The sequence below is a fragment of the Halichondria panicea genome, chromosome 10 (genome assembly GCF_963675165.1).
Source record: "Halichondria panicea chromosome 10, odHalPani1.1, whole genome shotgun sequence".
NCBI lineage: Eukaryota > Metazoa > Porifera > Demospongiae > Suberitida > Halichondriidae > Halichondria > Halichondria panicea.
Window position 1 is genome coordinate 6,033,207 of NC_087386.1, and position 18,351 is coordinate 6,051,557.

The 18,351-nt window shown below is 43.2% G+C and overlaps 3 protein-coding genes across 3 annotated transcripts; 1 reads left to right on the plus strand and 2 right to left on the minus strand.

Annotated features, from left to right (window-relative positions):
* Positions 1 to 2: 2 nt before the first annotated feature.
* On the minus strand, positions 3 to 13,288 carry LOC135342576 (uncharacterized). Its single transcript, XM_064539324.1, has 13 exons — positions 12,455 to 13,288; positions 11,997 to 12,283; positions 11,117 to 11,264; positions 10,251 to 10,375; positions 9,842 to 10,003; positions 9,318 to 9,557; positions 8,064 to 8,276; positions 7,685 to 7,765; positions 7,217 to 7,375; positions 6,098 to 6,990; positions 5,557 to 5,817; positions 3,283 to 3,438; positions 3 to 2,793 (listed from the first exon to the last, which is right to left on the minus strand). The coding sequence occupies exons 1-13, from the start codon at positions 13,152 to 13,154 to the stop codon at positions 138 to 140; spliced, it is 6,081 nt and encodes a 2,026-aa protein (XP_064395394.1). The 5' UTR covers positions 13,155 to 13,288; the 3' UTR covers positions 3 to 137.
* Positions 13,247 to 16,271, plus strand: LOC135342763 (U11/U12 small nuclear ribonucleoprotein 35 kDa protein-like). The gene is made up of 7 exons (XM_064539613.1): positions 13,247 to 13,431; positions 13,684 to 13,761; positions 14,179 to 14,244; positions 14,303 to 14,373; positions 14,649 to 14,739; positions 15,140 to 15,215; positions 15,705 to 16,271. Exons 1-7 carry the CDS (start codon positions 13,278 to 13,280, stop codon positions 15,907 to 15,909), a joined length of 741 nt encoding a protein of 246 aa, XP_064395683.1. The 5' UTR covers positions 13,247 to 13,277; the 3' UTR covers positions 15,910 to 16,271.
* LOC135342706 (uncharacterized) lies at positions 15,985 to 18,339 on the minus strand. The gene is made up of 4 exons (XM_064539529.1): positions 17,869 to 18,339; positions 17,719 to 17,808; positions 17,258 to 17,509; positions 15,985 to 16,753 (listed from the first exon to the last, which is right to left on the minus strand). Exons 1-4 carry the CDS (start codon positions 18,203 to 18,205, stop codon positions 16,212 to 16,214), a joined length of 1,221 nt encoding a protein of 406 aa, XP_064395599.1. The 5' UTR covers positions 18,206 to 18,339; the 3' UTR covers positions 15,985 to 16,211.
* Between the last annotated feature and the right edge of the window lie 12 nt (positions 18,340 to 18,351).

Here is an 18,351-nt window from a genome sequence, read left to right on the forward strand (position 1 = left end):
AATTTCACAAACGTTATCATAATTATAATTAAATAAGTGATTCATTGATTCAGCTGTATACATGTATACGAGGATAAATAATCAAAAAACAAAGTAAATACACGTGAAAAAATACAAGTAGACAATAATTATACAGTTTAAGATGATGATGTCAGACTGCCGGGTCGCCTGTCACGAGGTACACCAGGGGAAAGCCCCCTTCCAAGTCCAACAGAGCGTGCACTTATTCTTTTCCTTGGTACAGAGTCCATTGGTCCAGTACGCCCACTGCCCAAGCCCAAACGAGGACTGGCAGTTGTCATTGGAGACACACCAACACCTGCCATGGACATCACACCTGACTGTTTTGTGCTTAGAATGGAGGCTGTAGAGATTTGACTTTTACTAGATTCTGCAATAGTTGACCGTGGGACTAGTGTGCTTGATTTGGTTACAGCCTGTTGAGCAGATGACGTATTCAGTAAACCCAGGTCGCTTGCTGATTGTGTGTCCGCTGATTTAGTGTCCTCACTGGCCAGGCGTATAGGTACAGCTGATTTTGTTCTTCGCGGTACATGAGTTCGATGGGGAGAGAACGGTGTTTCATTCACAACGGGGGGAGCAGCTGGCACGTACTGAGGTTGTTGCATCACCGGATAGCCGTAGGGTGGTGGTTGGTGGTAGGTCATATACCGAGGTGCGTACTCATTATTCATTGGGCGTTGGGGATACATCAATCCCTCTTGGTAGTACATGGGAGGTGAGGGGGGGTACGGTGGGTAGTGATAAATCACATGAGCCGGAGAAAACATAGGGTCGTGAGGGGGACCTCCATAGGCCCCCTCCACGCCGTGCTGGTGAGTGGGGAGAGGATAGACCCCCTCCACACTGTACTGGTGGGCGGGGAGAGGATAGACCCCTTCCACACCGTGCTGGGGGGTGGAGAGAGGGAGGAGTCCCTTATCGTTAGCGGAAGTGTATAGTTGTCTCTGAAATCTCGGTGGAAGTTTCGGCGAATACTTCACTTGATTGCTTATAATAGGTGGTCCTGGATATCTTTGGAGCGGATGATACTCTTCGTATTGGGCGGACCCGGGGAACGATCTCCTGACAGGGGGTGGTCCATGAATATACGACTGTGTTGTCACTATTTGGTTAGCAAACATCCTGGGGGGGAATCCAGGTGGGGGGTCCTCCGCAGTATTTGATTGGTCACCGAGACTGTAATCAAGCGACTGAAGCTCTTCACTCTCAGAGTCTGTGTGTGTAGGAGGGGTCAGAGGTCGAGTTATTAGTTCCACCCCCTTGTGGTCAATAGCACTGGCTTCAGTCCTCAACAAAATATTCTGATCATCACTGCTAGCAATAAGTTTGTTCGGAGGAGGCGAAGGAGGAAGGGCTTCGACACAGACATTGTCGTTGGCTGCATTGCTTGGGAGAAGCTGTTCATCTGTAGTACTAGTAACAGTAGTCTCAATCTGTTCACTCCTCACAAGGTCATCATTGCCATTGGTTGTGCTTGTCACACTAACAGTAGCAGCTTCAGTAACAGTCTCCACCTCCTCATGCATCATGTCACTATCCTCACCAACAACATGGGCTTGAGGGACATCGGTTTTGTCCAGAATAATGTGAACTACATCCTTCAATTGTTCAGCAGTTTCCTTTACTTGTTCAGTTTGAGTCAATGGGTCTGGAATTGATTTATGTAAGGACTGTTCTTTGTCCGGAATAGACATTTCCTCCCACACTTCGTCAGATGGAATACGAATTCGGCTTCGACCGTCACTCGGCAACAAGTCTTCATTATATGTCTGGTTGCCACCGGCAATAGGCAAGGATGGCCAATGGTCGAACTCCAAGCCCTGGGAGGGGGCATCCTGCTCATCGTACAAATCGTTAGCCGGGTCCCACCCGTCAATATTCACATCCGGAACGGCCTCTTTTTCTTGGGGGAGGTGTGATTTGCTCAGATCGACGTCAGAGGAAACTACGGGTACACTGGAGCTTTTCATCATCTCGTCATCGTACAGAGACTCCCAATTGCTGCAAGTTGACTCAGTCATCACTTCTCTATCGCTTGCCACCACAGGTTCGGTAACGGGCTCGCTAGACTCTTGAAAGTTAGTGTTTCTGAATCGGAGTTTACCTTCGTCTTCTGAAGAACTCGTGAATGCAACTAGTGTTTTGTCTCGTTTACTGGAATCGTTTTCCAGCTGCTCTGAAGCCGTGTCAACTGGAGAGCCACTATTTCCCTGATATGCATTATCAGCACTATGCTGTGTTTGAATATCATCGTCATCAGACCAACGAATAGATTGTTTCTCTTCCAGAGCGTGAACTGGTGGTAGCTCCTCCGATTGTTCCGTGTTTGTGAGAAGTATGGTAGAGTTGATTGGAGTATTGCCTCGTGACATCGCCATGACATCACTAGAGTGTTCACTGGTCGTACTGGCGGACTGAGGAGAATGAGAGGAAACAGGTTGTGAGTGAGTGGAGCCTGACTCGTTTACGCCACTGTCTGACACTACTGAAACAGGAAGTTCGTCATCAGGGTTCGGGAGATCCAGAAGGTCATCCGAGATAAGGGGATGGGGCACTTCCTGTATTGTATGCGAGGAGGTAGAGGGGTGTGGCACTTCCTGCATTGTATGCGAGAAGACAGGATGTAGGATATCTTCGTTATTCAGCGGAGGCTTCGAGAGGTCCTGTGATGCTTCGATTCTTTCTTTGAGCTGTCCAATGGATTTCTCAACTTGGATCAATTGTGCCAGACCTTCCGTGTTGCTTATCATAGCGACTAAGATCTCCTTCCTGTATGAACACACAAAGAAGAATTGTAAATCACAGACTTACTTTTACACTGTGCATGCGAACAATTTTCTATAGCTGAAACTATAAAATTAATATGAAAACCAAAAGAATACATGCATTCAACCATTCAACCACACTTTTATACCAACAGTCGGCAGTCAGTCCTTTACCGACCATCTAGTGCAATTTGCCATGTGCTCTGACAAAATGGCCTGACAATATTTTAGTGCTGTTCTAGTTCTAGTTCTGATAGCTCTGCATCTAGTAATGCTTTTTGAAAAATGAAATCAGAAGAAATTACTGTGCCAAGCAGAACCATCTTGTTGAGTCACTCAAGGAAAAATATTTGTACGCATTTTAATGGATGGCTCCACAGATCCCTAGCTGCCTGATATTATAATAATTATGTCAGCTAGGCCATCAAATAAGCATTGCAATTTCATGAGCCTATAAAGCCTCTATTTTGATAATTACTTTATACACTCTTACCTTTGCTCTTGAAGAGTGGCCAGTTCTGTCTCAAGGTTTTCTGTATTGCTCGGACAGAAGTAGGCGGGGCCTAGGGTCTTCCATCGACACACCTCCCTCTCCACAGCCTCATAGAGACGCGGTGGGCCATCAAATGTGGAGATGATCAGAGGAAGACTGTGTGTGTGTGTGTGTGTGTGTGTGGGAGGGTCATTATGTCACTAGCGTTAAAATACCCGCATCTTTGAACGGTCATAACTTTAGTTCTGTCGGTCAAATAACGTTAATTTTATGATTTTTAGAATATTTTTGACATTGGATGAACGGTACTCAAGTTAATGGCTGTTGAAAGATGTTCCCCCTCCACAATTTAATCAATGGTTCGGGGACTCTTTCAGCTCCTATAACTTGAATTCTGTGTATCCAATGTCAAAAATTTTATGATTTTCTGAAAGCTCAGAAAAAGACCTTTCAAATGGTGTCATCAAACTTCGTATTTGAGAGATAAAAGTATTTGCCAATTTGGCGATATCATGAATTATAGCCCATGGTCTGAGGCCGAAAAATGTCAAATTTAGGCTCCGAAGAAGTTTTGGATTGAAACACATCATTTGAAAGGTCTCTTTCTAAGCTTTCAGAATATTTTTGACATTGGATGAACGATACTCAAGTTAATGGCTGTTGAAAGATATTCCCCCTCCACAATTTGGTTCGGGGACTCTTTCAGCCGCTATAACTTGAATTCTGTGGATCCAATGTCAAAAATTTTATGATTTTCTGAAAGCTCAGAAAAAGACCTTTCAAATGGTGTCATCAAACTTCGTATTTGAGAGATAAAAGTATTTGCCAATTTGGCGATACCATGGATTATAGCCCATGGTCCGAGGCCGAAAAATGTCAAATTTATGGCTCAGAAGAAGTTTTGGATTGAAACACATCATTTGAAAGGTCTCTTTCTAAGCTTTCAGAAAATTAGAATATTTTTGACATTGGATGAACGGTACTCAAGTTAATGGCTGTTGAAAGATGTTCCCCCTCCACGATTTAATCAATGGTTCGGGGAACTGCTTGCTATAACTTGAATTCTGTGGATCCAATGTATGATTTTCTGAAAGCTCAGAAAAAGACCTTTCAAAAGGTGTCATCAAACTTCGTATTTGAGAGATAAAAGTATTTGCCAATTTGGCGATACCATGGATTATAGCCCATGGTCCGAGGCCGAAAAATGTCAAATTTATGGCTCAGAAGAAGTTTTGGATTGAAACACATCATTTGAAAGGTCTCTTTCTAAGCTTTCAGAAAATTAGAATATTTTTGACATTGGATGAACGGTACTCAAGTTAATGGCTGTTGAAAGATGTTCCCCCTCCACGATTTAATCAATGGTTCGGGGAACTGCTTGCTATAACTTGAATTCTGTGGATCCAATGTATGATTTTCTGAAAGCTCAGAAAAAGACCTTTCAAAAGGTGTCATCAAACTTCGTATTTGAGAGATAAAAGTATTTGCCAATTTGGCGATACCATGGATTATATATATATAGCCCATGGTCCGAGGCCGAAAAATGTCAAATTTAGGCTCCGAAGAAGTTTTGGATTGAAACACATCATTTGAAAGGTCTCTTTCTAAGCTTTCAGATTTTTTAAAGCTCAGAGAAAGGCCTTCCTTCAGGTGATGTGTTAAAAAAATCATAAGTCTATTTTGGGCATTTTTTGACAAAATACCACTTGGTTATAATTATAGCTCATGTTAATTCATCAAAATAAGAAATTATGGCCCGTCCCAAATTTGGTATCCTTCTAAGTTTTCAGAAAATCATTACAAAAACGTTGAATTTGGACCACCAGAACTCTAGTTACAGAGCCAATTCTCAGACTAGTACTTCCATGAAGGGACCTAAGCGTTAAATAGAGCATCTTTAAACGGCCATAACTTGTGTTGGTCTTCCCAGGAACCAGTACACTAGCTGTATTATCTTCAATTAAACACAACCACAAACAAACAGTTGTACACTAATATGCTGTGTTTGTAGATTACTTGTACCTCAAGTATTTTACAAATTACATAGCCATTGTAATAAGTATACACATACACAGACATAACCGCAAAGTTCACCGAGGCAACTATTTGAGAGCAGCTTCAAATTCTATTCTAGCTGAAGATGGGTTGTAGGGAGGCTACTATTCGAGTACGGCCTCTATACAAGAGCGGCCTCTGATCAAGCATATACGATACTCAGTATAAATAACGCCACTGAATTAAGTATAATTATACAGATACACACGATTAACTCACTCCTCCAGGTTATAGATATTAATGTCTCTTTGTCCCTTCTTCAAGAATCCTCGTGTGCCCGTATCATTACGTAATCCTCGGAATAGTTGCCGAGCTTGCTGTTCCCGTAGCAACCGCCCCCACACAGGCTTGGAGACTTGTCTGAGCTTCAACTGCAGCAGATCACTTTCCCACAGCCAGAGAGACACTTCAGCAGACAGGAAGCGGGCGTGGTCATTGTAACACAACACATGGAGGGTGTGTTCAGTCGTGAGCTCAACTCTGTGAAAAGAAGAAAAAACCAGCTAATGGCAGCATTAATCGAGTTAAGATATGAAGTTGCTGTGTACACAAACCTTTGCTAAGGGTGTACAATTAATATAACCACACTATGCAGTCAGCAACAAGCTGCAGGACTAGCTCAAGTTGGGAGCAGCATAACCTACTAATTAAGCTACATCAACTTGCATATGCATCAACACGTACACAAGTCGTAGAACACACATGCACACATCACACACACATAAGCACACAATACACACATAAGCATGCACACACCCACCTATTGATGAGGTTGGCTCTGGTCTTGGGCATGCATTGCTCTGCACTGCTACTCATCAGGTCAGACACATCACTAGCGAGCACACTCCGAGCTCCTGATTGGTCAGTTCCCATCACATGACCATCCGGAGTACTAAAACTCCGCCCCCATGCGCCACGCCTCTCTTTCCCACTCAGTGAAGATTTCTTCTTGACAACACTTGGGCGAAACACCACGTCACTGTCACTACTGGAAACAGAGTCACTTCTTCTACAATAGCTATCTTTTCGTCTTCCCAATGTTGTTACGCTAGGTAGTTTGAGAAGTGATTGTTGGGAGGCGGTCACTTTCGGCTCGAGCTGGGTTGATACAGTTGTAGCTACGGTGCTTAAACTCGTCTGACCGGTTACACCACTTGCGGCTATAACAGGAGCGTTGCTACTAACATTGGTACTGGCATCAGAATAGAAACCAGGTGGTAGAGGAATCGTGTGTTTGGACGAATCGTTTGAAGATGCTGTTACAGTAGTCAGTTCAAGTTGAGCTGCTTGAGGCGGAAAACTCGCTTGACCGGTTTGACCGGCCATACTTAATAGTCCAGGTAAACCCGCTTGTCCAGTTAACATTGAGGATGCATTTGAGAACAAACCAGCGGAGAGTCCAGGGTTCATTTGCCCCAGAAACAGGTGAGGATGCAATACCATGAGTTGTTGGAGATAGCTTAGTTGGAGAAGATTGTGAGGCTGTAACTCGGCCGGTACGAAGGGGTTGGGGGGTTGTGGAGTGGGCGGTTGTGAGGGTGTGTGGGTGTGTGATGGTTGTGGGTTGGGTTCAAGGTTGGCTTGGCCGGAGGGTAGTGTGGCAATCTTCCCACCCTCTTCCGGTAGCCTCACTCGAGGCACAATGTCCGTACTCTGTGAGGTGTGAGGATGTGTGAGAGGTGTGTGTGTGGAGTAGAATTCAGCTACTGCATTACCTCGGGAAAGCAACACACAGTACACAGTACATGCATGTACATTGTACAGTAGTGCTGTAAAACAAAGCTACATTAAAACAGGCAATCATAGTATCAAAGTTAGCTCTGGAAACAGGCCACAAAAACCCCACTATTTTTATAGTCCATGGTGATACAACACTTACAGTGACAGGTGTTCCCTCCAGTTGGTAACCGTCGACGTCCCGAGTGTCTTGATCAGTATCAGGAGTGAACAGAGCCAGTCCTTGCTCCACGAGGATGTCATTGATGTGGATATCTTTAGTGGTGTTCGTGTCACAGAGACAGAGTGAGAGCATCTTGTTCTGAGATGGAGGGAAGGGGCATTGAAAATATAAAGATGCTGGTAACGTAAAGCGGAAAATTTTTTTATTGGTGACTATAAACCACTAAGTTTGCGTGTATTTAACATTACAAATATTCGTACAGCTCAGTGATGTGAACCTATTGCAAATAATTTAGAGGACAATTTGGTGATGCTCTCAATGAAATGGACTGGGCAGTAGGCCAAATATTCCAGTACATTGCCGTTTTAATTTCCAGATTAATGCTCAAAATACAAAAATAACCATCCATACGATAATTTTATAAAGAAGGTATAATGGCCGGCTAACCTTGTAAGCTGTCTTAATGGCTACTATCGGCTTGTCCTTGGTCATCTGAAACAGCAGCTTTGTGGCCTTCATGCTCCAAGTCTGCATAACACAACGCAACACAGCAGGTAATAATACACAACTGCAGGGCTGGTTTATATTCCACACACACTAGGAGAGCCAGCCAATAAACTGAAGGGGACAGCTGCAGCAATGCCTGACAGTGTGTACCTCTACAGTTACTATGTCATTAGAATACATGCAATGATATAAACTGAAAGAGAAGTGCATGGAATTTATGATTACACTACAGGAAAAGAAGTAGTACTCCAATGCAATAAAACAAGTTCAGCTGTTTGTTTTGGTAATTGCACAGAAGCAATTAAGACACATAACTCACGCTGCCAGCTGGCTTGAGGTTGGCCAGTCGACACTGCACGCCTTGGGCAGGGAAGATGAGGTAATAGGCCTTGGGCATACGCAGTGAACCCAGAGGGACTTGAGAGCTGTTCCCGTAGTCCACGTATTTGACAGTGATCGCGTCTCTGTCCTCGATCTCTTCAATCTCCGCTCTGTACCACGTGCCGTCGTTATCAAACATGGCACAGCACGGCTGTGTATATGAGAGGGGGGGGGGGAGATGAAAATTGATGCAGGCACGTACAATTATTACGTGTATAATTTGTTGTCAAAACCGATCCAAAATAGGACTTTTGGATTTTAACACATCATCTTTCAGGCCTTAGCTTTCAGAAAATTATTGTTTTTGGACCAACTAAAGTTATGGCTGTTCAAAGATGCTCTATTTAACGCTAGGGTTGGAAGTACTAGAATCAGCTCTGCAACTATAATTATAGAGTTGGAGTTTTCATGTTATCAATGCAGCTAAATTTTAGACATTATTGAGAGGTCTCTTCCTAAACAATCAAAATATGAAAAATGTTGACATTGGATCAACGGCACTGAAGTTATGGCTGTTGAAAGATCTTCAACTACCCCCCCCCCCTTTGTTTGTACGAGGGACTCTTTCAGCTGCCATAACTTGAATACCGTGGATACAAAATCAAAAATGTTATGATTTTCTGAAAGCTTAGAAAAATACCTTTCAAATGGTATCATCAAAGTTCATATTTGAGCGATAAAAATATTTGCCAATTTGCCTGTACCATGGATAGCCCATGGTCCAAAGGCGAAAAATGACAAATTATGGTCCCGACAAAATTTTTGGTTTAAATACATCATTTGAAAGGTCTCTCCCAAAGCTTTCGTAAAATCATAAAATTAACGTTATTGGACCAACGGAACTAAAGTTATGGCCGTTCAAAGATGCTCTATATCATCTAACACTAGCTAGGTCGATCCCCTAATAATTATATCTTTAACATTAATAATACATGTATGTTTTACATTACCGTATTACTAGAATGTTTTGCGAGCATCAAACATTTGCAAACTTTGTGAGGGTTGATCAATTCGCAACAATAAAATCCGCTAAACCTAAATTATTACTAGTAAATACACCCGATCCTTGCCAGAACGCAATAGTTAGATCGCAAAGGGTCAAATTTTCTGCTGATTTGGCTCATTCGCAAAGGTTTTTCACTAGCAAAATATTCTAGTAATACGGCAACAATACATGCATGTTTTACAGTACCTGTCCAACATAAGGAGTCCGTATAGAGTAGCTGTCAGAGTCTAGTCCAGTATAAAACTTTGTTATGTCTTCTTGTAGCTGCTCAAGAGTTTGAGTGGTTTTCTTGCCGAGTAGTTGAACCGTGAAGCAGCTGGGGGTCTTGACATGGGCCACATATACCGGGAACATGCTGGGCTCATCGGGGACCTCCTGCATAGCGTAGACAGAGGGCTGTGGGGGGCCAGAGGTGGGCGGGATCGGCTGTGTGTGTGTGGAGTGGGTGGGGAGTGGTGAGGTGACATACATACATACACTGTAGCAGTATACATTACACTATGTTATTTAATACAGGTAAATAGTGTACAAATTATAGCTGTTAAATGGGCTGGAATTGAGTCATGCTGCAACATGCTGACTAATATGTGGTAAGTGTTAGAGTATCCTTATTGACCTGGCACACCATCCTTACAGCCCCTTCAGCCGCAGTACTAGCTGTGGTGGCAAGATTAGCTGTGGTCCCTGTGTGTGGTGTGTATAAGACCCACCTTTGTGAGTATATCCACTTCTTCAGAGTCACGTTTGCAAAACCTCACCAGAAGCTTTGCCTTGGGAGGTTTGATGAGTTCAACCGATGGTACCCTCTGAAGCAGCTCATTCAGTGAGTGGAATCCATACTCATAAAACAACAGCTGCTCTGAGTGTGTGCTCTGATGGGCAAACAAGACCATTCACATTCTGTGACTGCATGCACAACACGACAATGTATATCATTTACTAATTACATTGTCTTTCCACAATCAAGCCTGTGTCAAAATTTTGCATGCGAAACCAACTTTGCATGCAACATTTGCTCAAATCAAATACTTTTTAGAATGCACAGCACTGAAAAAAATTGAACCTTCTAAACTAACTACAATTTGTTATCCATAACTATGTGTGATTATATTTACTTACCTGATACACATTCAAGAAGTTCTCAACAACGATTCCATTGGGTTGAGTCCAGAGGAGCTTGTGGATCTTCTGGACCAGCTTGTCAGACACGTACGCCTCAAAGTTAATCCTGCGCCCTTGAGCAACTGCACGGACACAAACACACACAGCTGTATGATGATGCTGTATGATGACACTGTATGACGCTGTATATATACAATGCTATAATTATGATGCTAGAATGCCAAAGCTTAAAGAGAAGAGGGCATGCAACTCAAGACTCATCAAACTTCATACTGTCATTATTTTTAGACATTATGCATGGGCGGAGTGCTTGACTTTTGCCACTACTGGAGGATTGTATATTCTAATAATTATGAAGTTTGCTGAGAACAATGGGTATAGATAGTGAGTTGCATGCCATGATGAGGTTACCATGGTGATGTTACTGGATACCAGAGTTTCATGCACTGCATATGCACCTCAGTTTTCCATAATTATATGCACTAATCCTGTTATACTATGTCATAGTCCAAAACTGCCACATTTTAAAAGAAAATTATTAGTTTATAGCGTTTGTCAAAATTGATGGATTTGCAGAACTTGCAGCTGTATCTAGGAGACATCATGCACGCACGTACATAGTATAATTATAGCAAGTAGCACTTGAGCATGATAATGCATCATCCTCTGCGCACACATTAAAAACACTTATTGCTAGCTAAGTGTGATATATTAAACAATGTGTAGGAGTGCATGAATGACTTGTATATAGTATTGATATGCACAAGTAAACGAGCTCCAACATTCTTACAACTTCATCTACAAGCACTTGTACAGTGTACTATGCAGATATTGTTGTGTAGTTATATACATGTAAGGGTCACCTTCGGGGGTAGGTAGTCCCCTGAGGAATACTAGCCAGTCGCCTAGTCCCGTGGGCCGCTCCACCTGACACACGGAGACAGCAGACACCAGCTGGGCCACACTTGAGTAGCCATACGAGGACACTTGGAGGGAGGTCTGGTGATGAGTCTGCAGGAGCAAAGATGATTGTGCATTGGTTATAGCAGAACCAACAATAATAATAGTCCAGCCTTCTCCCCAGATTTAGTTGCCATTGTCACTGATAATTATAAGCTAGGTATAATTATGACCAACATGGCATTTATATCCCAGAGAGGCAATCAACACTGAGACTGCATCAGATTAGGCTCCACTGGGCTTGATCACGATTGGGCTTGATCACGTGCAAAATTCAACAGTAAAGTCATTGCTGCATGTACTAATTAACTCAATTTTAGCCTAATCGAGGTACTCGTGTCGGACCTCCTCTGGGACTGCATGATTCAGGACAATACTGCGGGGACAGTATTAGGACTTTGGTTTCACACCAGCATGCAATTTTAATTTAATTTCCTTTTTTGTCAGCCTTTGAAGGCATTGCTACTCTGCAGCTTTTTGGCTTCTTACCACTGTAGTACCCTACCAGTGTGTGCAGACCTATAGTACCCATAAGAGAGTAGCTTGAGGTTATACTCATGTGAGCTCACAATATTTGCTTCTCTACCATGTGATATTTTGCATTTTGCGGTAAAAAAAACTGAGCCAAAAAAGGAAAAAAACTGACCCTTTGCAATCTAACAATTGCGTTCTGGCAAGGATCGTGTGTATTTACTAGTACTAATTTAAGTTTTGCGATTTTATTTTTGCAAAAGTAATTAACGCTAGTAATACGGTGCTGGCTCTGTTACTATAGGAACTCACTTGAAATTCTTCCACAAATTTCGACAACCATATGCCACTGGGATTAGCGCGCAGTAGCTCTTCTATCTCTTTCACTAGCTTCTTAGGGAGACATCTTCTCACATTTCTGGCAGGCGTCCTCGTCGTCGGTGGTTTTGTCTTCTTTAACTCAGCCAAAAAGCTGGCTTTATCAATGGCCTCTACTTTCATGGATGAGAATGGAACTGCTAGAGGCGGTGGTTGCTGTGGAGGACGGGTCTCCGTTTCCAATGAGTTTAAACTCTCCGCAGGACATTTGGAGGAAACATCTAAAAAGGTGGTGAAATTATAACATTTATAACACAGCACATTAATCACCATTAACACATACTAATTACTATTATCATCATCAGCTGTGACTTTTATCAATGAAAAAGTAGTGCATGTGCTATTTAATATAAGGCCTGCAATATTATCTTAAAGCAAGAAAACAAACGTACTTTCTCGATGCTTCAACTCGTCTGATGTCTTACGGTCCTTTCCCAGTTTTGTCCAATTAATCCCGGAAGTTTTAGCAGCTGCATTCTCAGAAGCTGCAGTCACCACTAGTCCCCTACCACCCTCAAAACGCATTTCCAACACACTTGGTATCGACTCAATCATTTCCGTGAGATTATTAAATCCACACTCTCTGTAACTGAAGTAAAATGAGAAGCGACGAGCGAATGCCTCTCGTAGATCGTCTAGCCTGATACCGTTCGGATAAGAGAGAGTAAGACTCGTCAGCTGCTTCTTGAGACCGGACGGGACTTCGGTTACCGGGGCTTGAGCGGACTTGGAGCTACTTGCAGTAGCCTGTTCTCCAGTGCTGCTAGTACTGGGATCACAGGAACGTTGAGAGCTACCGAAACTTGAGGTTGACGATTTCTGTTTGGACACTAATTTCGAGATATTCCGAGTGGCTGGATCAGGGACGGCAGTAAGTGTTGTACGATCCCTGCCCCTGGATACAGTGAGGATACTGGATAAAGAATTCAGATAGCTCATGAGAGTGGAGTGTCCAAATGATTCGTATGGTATTTCACTGTTTGCAACATATCTGTAGTCTTGCACAAGTTGACGCGGTGAGCAGCCACCTTTGGAGGAGATGAGCAATGCTTTAATTGTCTTCTTCACCGTTTCTTCACTAGCCTGCGACATCTTCTACGGGCCGTAGCTATACAACACGACTCAAATAGCATAATTATAAATAATGAAGATTCAAGAATGAACCCATGTGGGTTGCACAACGCGCATGTGCGAATCAATAACGCGTCATAAAAAATGTCTACCGAGAAGCAAGACCTTGAAGTAGCTGTCCCATGGCACCCCCTAGTTGTGGACCATGGGTTCTATTCCCCTCTCATGTCTGGTAGTATTGATGGCACTGATTCTACTCCACATGACAAAGCTATCAGAAGAGCTCTGGAAGCCAGCTGTAGGGTGTAGGGTCATATACCATATCGGGTAAATTTGGCGAAGGAAGGAGGCAAATTAACTATTGGCAATATTGCCGATCATGCTGCATTTCAATATTTATCACATGCGATACACTGCAAGCCTGACTACAAGCTAAAATATTGATTTCACCTTGTTTCGCCAAATCGCCAAATTTACCCACTATACGGCATGCGGTAGTACTGATATTAAACCTAATCATTTTTATGCACTATTTTTTCTTCAATTACAGACAGAGTTGACAAAAAAGTACAAAGTGATCCAGAGAAGACCATTTTCATTGCTAGGCTGAGTCACAGAACTACCCAAGGCAAGTGGCAAAAGAACTTTCTTGACTTTAGTTCTGGTGACCCAATTTTCATTGAAAGCTTTTTCAGTTGGTGTGTTCAATCAATTATCGATCCATTTTTGGCAAAATACCATAAGCTCATTCATTTACCGAAATGAGTAATATTGAAAATTTGAGAGTTAAACATTCAAGAGCTCCTTTTAAGCTTTCAAAAAAATCAGAAAGTCATTGAAATTGAATCACTGCAATACAAGTTTTGGCCGTTCAAAGATGCTACACTGAACACAAATTAGCTGTAATTGTACATGTACATGTAGACGCGCTGTGTACGTACATGTACATGTAGACGCGCTGTGTACGTACATGTACATGTAGACGCGCTGTGTACGTACATGTTATACATGATGGTTACAGTAACTATTGTGGTCTTGATTGCAGAGGTGTTGTGTAGGGCCTTCACAAAGTACGGAGAGATTAAGAACTGTCATCTTGTTAGAGATATTGGTGAGTTGGTGATGTATTGTTCTTTGTGCCCATGTTATGACCTTTGACCCCCGTGTAGTAACTGGCAGATCATCAGGATATGCATTCATTGAGTTTGAAACAGTTGAAGAAGCAGAAACAGCATACGAGGTTGGTTAGTTTTTAACGTCAACAAAATGTAACACCATCATTCATCTATTCAAGACGCCACTCTAATATAAACGCCACTTGGACACATCGCCCGCCCACATAGCACCGTATTTGTTTTGTGTTTATAATCGTAGTCTCACAAACATAATAGTTTTAGTGGCCCCTTAAAGGTATCTGTTTGATATTGTGTAGGCTTGTACTTTTTGTACTTATTGACAATTAACGTGCAGTGTATCACATACAGGAGTGCCATGACATATGTTCCTCACTTGCAGGAGTGTCATGACATGTTCCTGGATGGGTCACAGCTGGTGGTAGACTATGAGGCTGAGAGGTTGCTGCCAGGATGGGTACCACGGAGACTGGGTAGGTCACACCTGCATTGTCAACCAGTCTATACTGTATAGCGGGTATATTTCAAGGGTATAAAGTTTCGCAGAAAGACAATTGAAAAGGTGTTTGTGGATTTAATTTTCGCAAAATATCCTGTTACAGCATGCATGCAATATTAAATTTGTGGGTATAAATGTTCACAGTTAGTACGCAACATCTACACACATCATGTGTTTGGACCTGTGTTAGCTGGCCACCTCTTTACTACAGCCACTAGCTGTTGGTTAGCCTCGATTCCAGGCCGCGAAGAGAAAGGCGTTTTATTCGCGGCCTGGAATCGAGGCTAGCTGTTGGTCTGCCATAATGGTGATCACCAGATTTCACTGTCAGTAATAAATTTATTTTGATAATTTTATGTTATATTTGTCTTTAGGTGGTGGTCTCGGTGGTAAGAAGGAGTCAGGTCAGCTGAGGTTTGGTGGGAGGGACAGGCCATTCAGAAAACCAATGTAAGCACATCACTCAGAAAACTAAACTCTTCAAACATTAAATTCATTGTACGCATTATCAACGGCTCTTTATCAGCGTTATCTTGCACTCCTGGCATTATCAACGGCTCTTTATCAGCGTTATCTTGCACTCCTGGCATTATCAACGGCTCTTTATCAGCGTTATCTTGCACTCCTGGCATTATCAATGGCTCTTATAAGCGTTATCTTGCACCCCTGGCATTATTGATGGCTCTTTATAAGCGTTATCTTGCACCCCTGGCATTATTGATGGCTCTTTATCAGCGTTATCTTGCATTATCAACGGTTCTTTACAAGCCCTTGTGGTAACTATTGGCTGGCTACCTGTTTAGTTTGCTTTGTCCCTCTAACCACCAAAACATGTATATAGGATATAGAAACTGTTTTGTTTTGTTTTAATGTGGTCGTATGGGAAATCCATTTGAAGCACTGGTAATCATTATACGTACACACGTGCACTCCCTTCAGCCTCTTGAGCAGACCAGCACATGGCACCTACAGTGACCGTGCTACAGACCGAGTGGACGGGCAGTCTAGAAGGCCCCCATCCCATCGTCATAGGGGAGAGGGGTCTCATCACAAGGGGGATGGGCCTGGTCGCTATAGGGAGGAGTCACGAAGACGTCACAGTAGAACTGGCCGCTCTAGAAGCAGGAGCAGACCTAGATACTGAAAATATTAGTCTGTTTATTGTTGTTACTGTGAAAGGGTCATTTTCCTCCCCTTTATGTATTATACATCATTGCGATTCGAATCATAAAAATGTTTTATTTACACAATCAAAAATAAACATCATTGGTACAATGAAAACGATAAAAAAAATGTCCACATTACTTATACGTACATATATATATATACAATTATTATGTGTTCGCTAGATAGATAAATCAGTTTCAAAACGTGTGAGAGTTGTTTTTTTGTAAATTCGATCGATGATAATTATATGATTAAGCAATACAGTTCGGCGAGTGCAGTTCAAACATAACTATGAAGTTGAGTGCGAGAAACGTTGTTAAGGCTGGAGTTCGAATTGACCGAAGTGCTGCTGTTAGCAGATCGCATCGAGAGATTGTCTCCTTGGGAGCTGGTCGAATATTTCGCCTCGGCTCGAGCTGGAGACATGTGTCGATAATGTCTCTGTTGTTCATGCACTGGGAAGAGGGTGCCGGGCCTAACTACAGACTCTGGTTGTCGCCCACCGTTAGTATCACCGGATTGTATGGCCTTGGATCTGCTTGCTGCTAGTTCTTGTCGGGAAAAAACCACCTCCTGTTTGGCATTCATAAGTTCTCTAGTCAATTGCACGTTCTTTCGTTTTTCTTCGTTTAGCATCTGAGAGAGTTCTTCGATAGTGGCGAGTAATTTCTCTTTTTCAACGTCAGATGATTCGGTTGAGTAACTCGGGTAGGAGGAATCGGAGAGAAGAGAGGGGTAGCTGTTGCGTGTGGATTGACCTCCCGTTTCAGAGCTGTCCCCCCCGTTATACATGTGATTGTTGAGAGACATGTACTGCATTCCTGTGGAAGTGTGTGTGTGTGTGGGGTGGGTGTGTGTGTGTGTGTGTGTGGGGTGGGGGTGGTGTGTGTGTGTGTGTGTGTGTGTGTGTGTGTGTGTGTGTGTGTGTGTGTGTGTGTGTGTGTGTGTGTGTGTGTGTGTGTGTGTGTGTGTGTGTGTGTGTGTGTGGGGTGGGGGTGGTGTGTGTGTGTGTGTGTGTGTGTGTGTGTGTGTGTGTGTGGGGTGTGTGTGTGTGTGTGTGTGTGTGTGTGTGTGTGTGAGTGTGTGTGTGTGGGGGGGTGGGGGTGGGGTGTGTGTGGGGGGGGTGGGGGTGGGGTGTGTGTGTGGGAGGGTGAACATCAACGCAAGAATGACTTCACCCTATATACATGTAGGAAGTTTAAGTACCGTTAATTGTTGTAATCAATATCCATATTCAGCCACATGGAGCTATGTAAGACTGTCCACACATAATCATATAGCAAGTGCTTGTGGATAAAGTGAGAGAGTGGAGAGTGTGGGCGTACCTGACTTGAGAGTGTGATGTGGAGGGTGTGGGGGTGTGCTTGACACGAGGGAGCCATTGTCCTGTGCGTATAGTGAGGAGGAGGGTGGGGGTGTGCCGGGACACTGTCCATGCTCTGGGTCTATGTAGTCGTCTGACGACTGAGGGTACGAGATGGTGGTAGGAGGCGGGGCATTAGGGATGGGACCAACGTTGGGGTTGATATCATACCGTGGTTGAGCCGAATGTACAGACTGGGGGGAAGGTGTGTCCACTGTAGCGGGGGTAATGACATGATTATACTAGCATAGAACCACAGAGGAGGTACGACATGAGTCCTTCAATTAGGCTCGGTCACGTGCAAAATTCAACAGTAAAGTCACTGTTGTATATGTCTATTTTATGTATCTTGTGTCGGACCTCCTCTGGCATAAAACCAAATAGTGGTAAGTAACTTTAACAGTTATTACGAGTGATTTTTACCTGATACTGATGATGAGTGGCTTGAGCTCGGCTGGCGCTGGTACGAGTTAGACGTACGATGAGGCTGTTGATCATAGCCGTCTACTGGCCCTACAAGAAAACAGAGTCAGTGTTAATTAACAAAAATCACCGAAAGGTTTTGGATCTTACCGTCTGTTTCGGATTGTGATTCTTTGAGCTTCTTCTTGAGTGTGCGCTGGAGACGCCTAGCGATGTGTACTTGGACCTTCTGCTTCTTTAGCTCTGTGGTCAGAATGTCTAATGGATGCTCACTCATGTCTCCTCTCCTCCTGAGCAGGATCTCCATCAGATGCTGGGTCTTTTGAAAACTAGTTACTTGGCTCCGTATTAAGTCGGTGTCCTTTTGATCAAGAAGGTCCTTGGATCTCAGGCTAGGTATGTACCGCACTGGGTCTCCTAGTTCCTCACAAAGATAGCCCATTTCAGCTCTCAGGACGGTGGTTTTTAGTGAGTTTGAGCCCTCCATGATAGATCTCTTGAAGAAATAGGAGATACCTCTTCTATATCAAAGATACGTCTTGTTCAGATCAGCTAGAACACACTATCGTCTCGCACTTTCGCTGAATCTTCCCGGATCCCTAAGCTTTAGAACTTTGACCCTGATGTAATCGA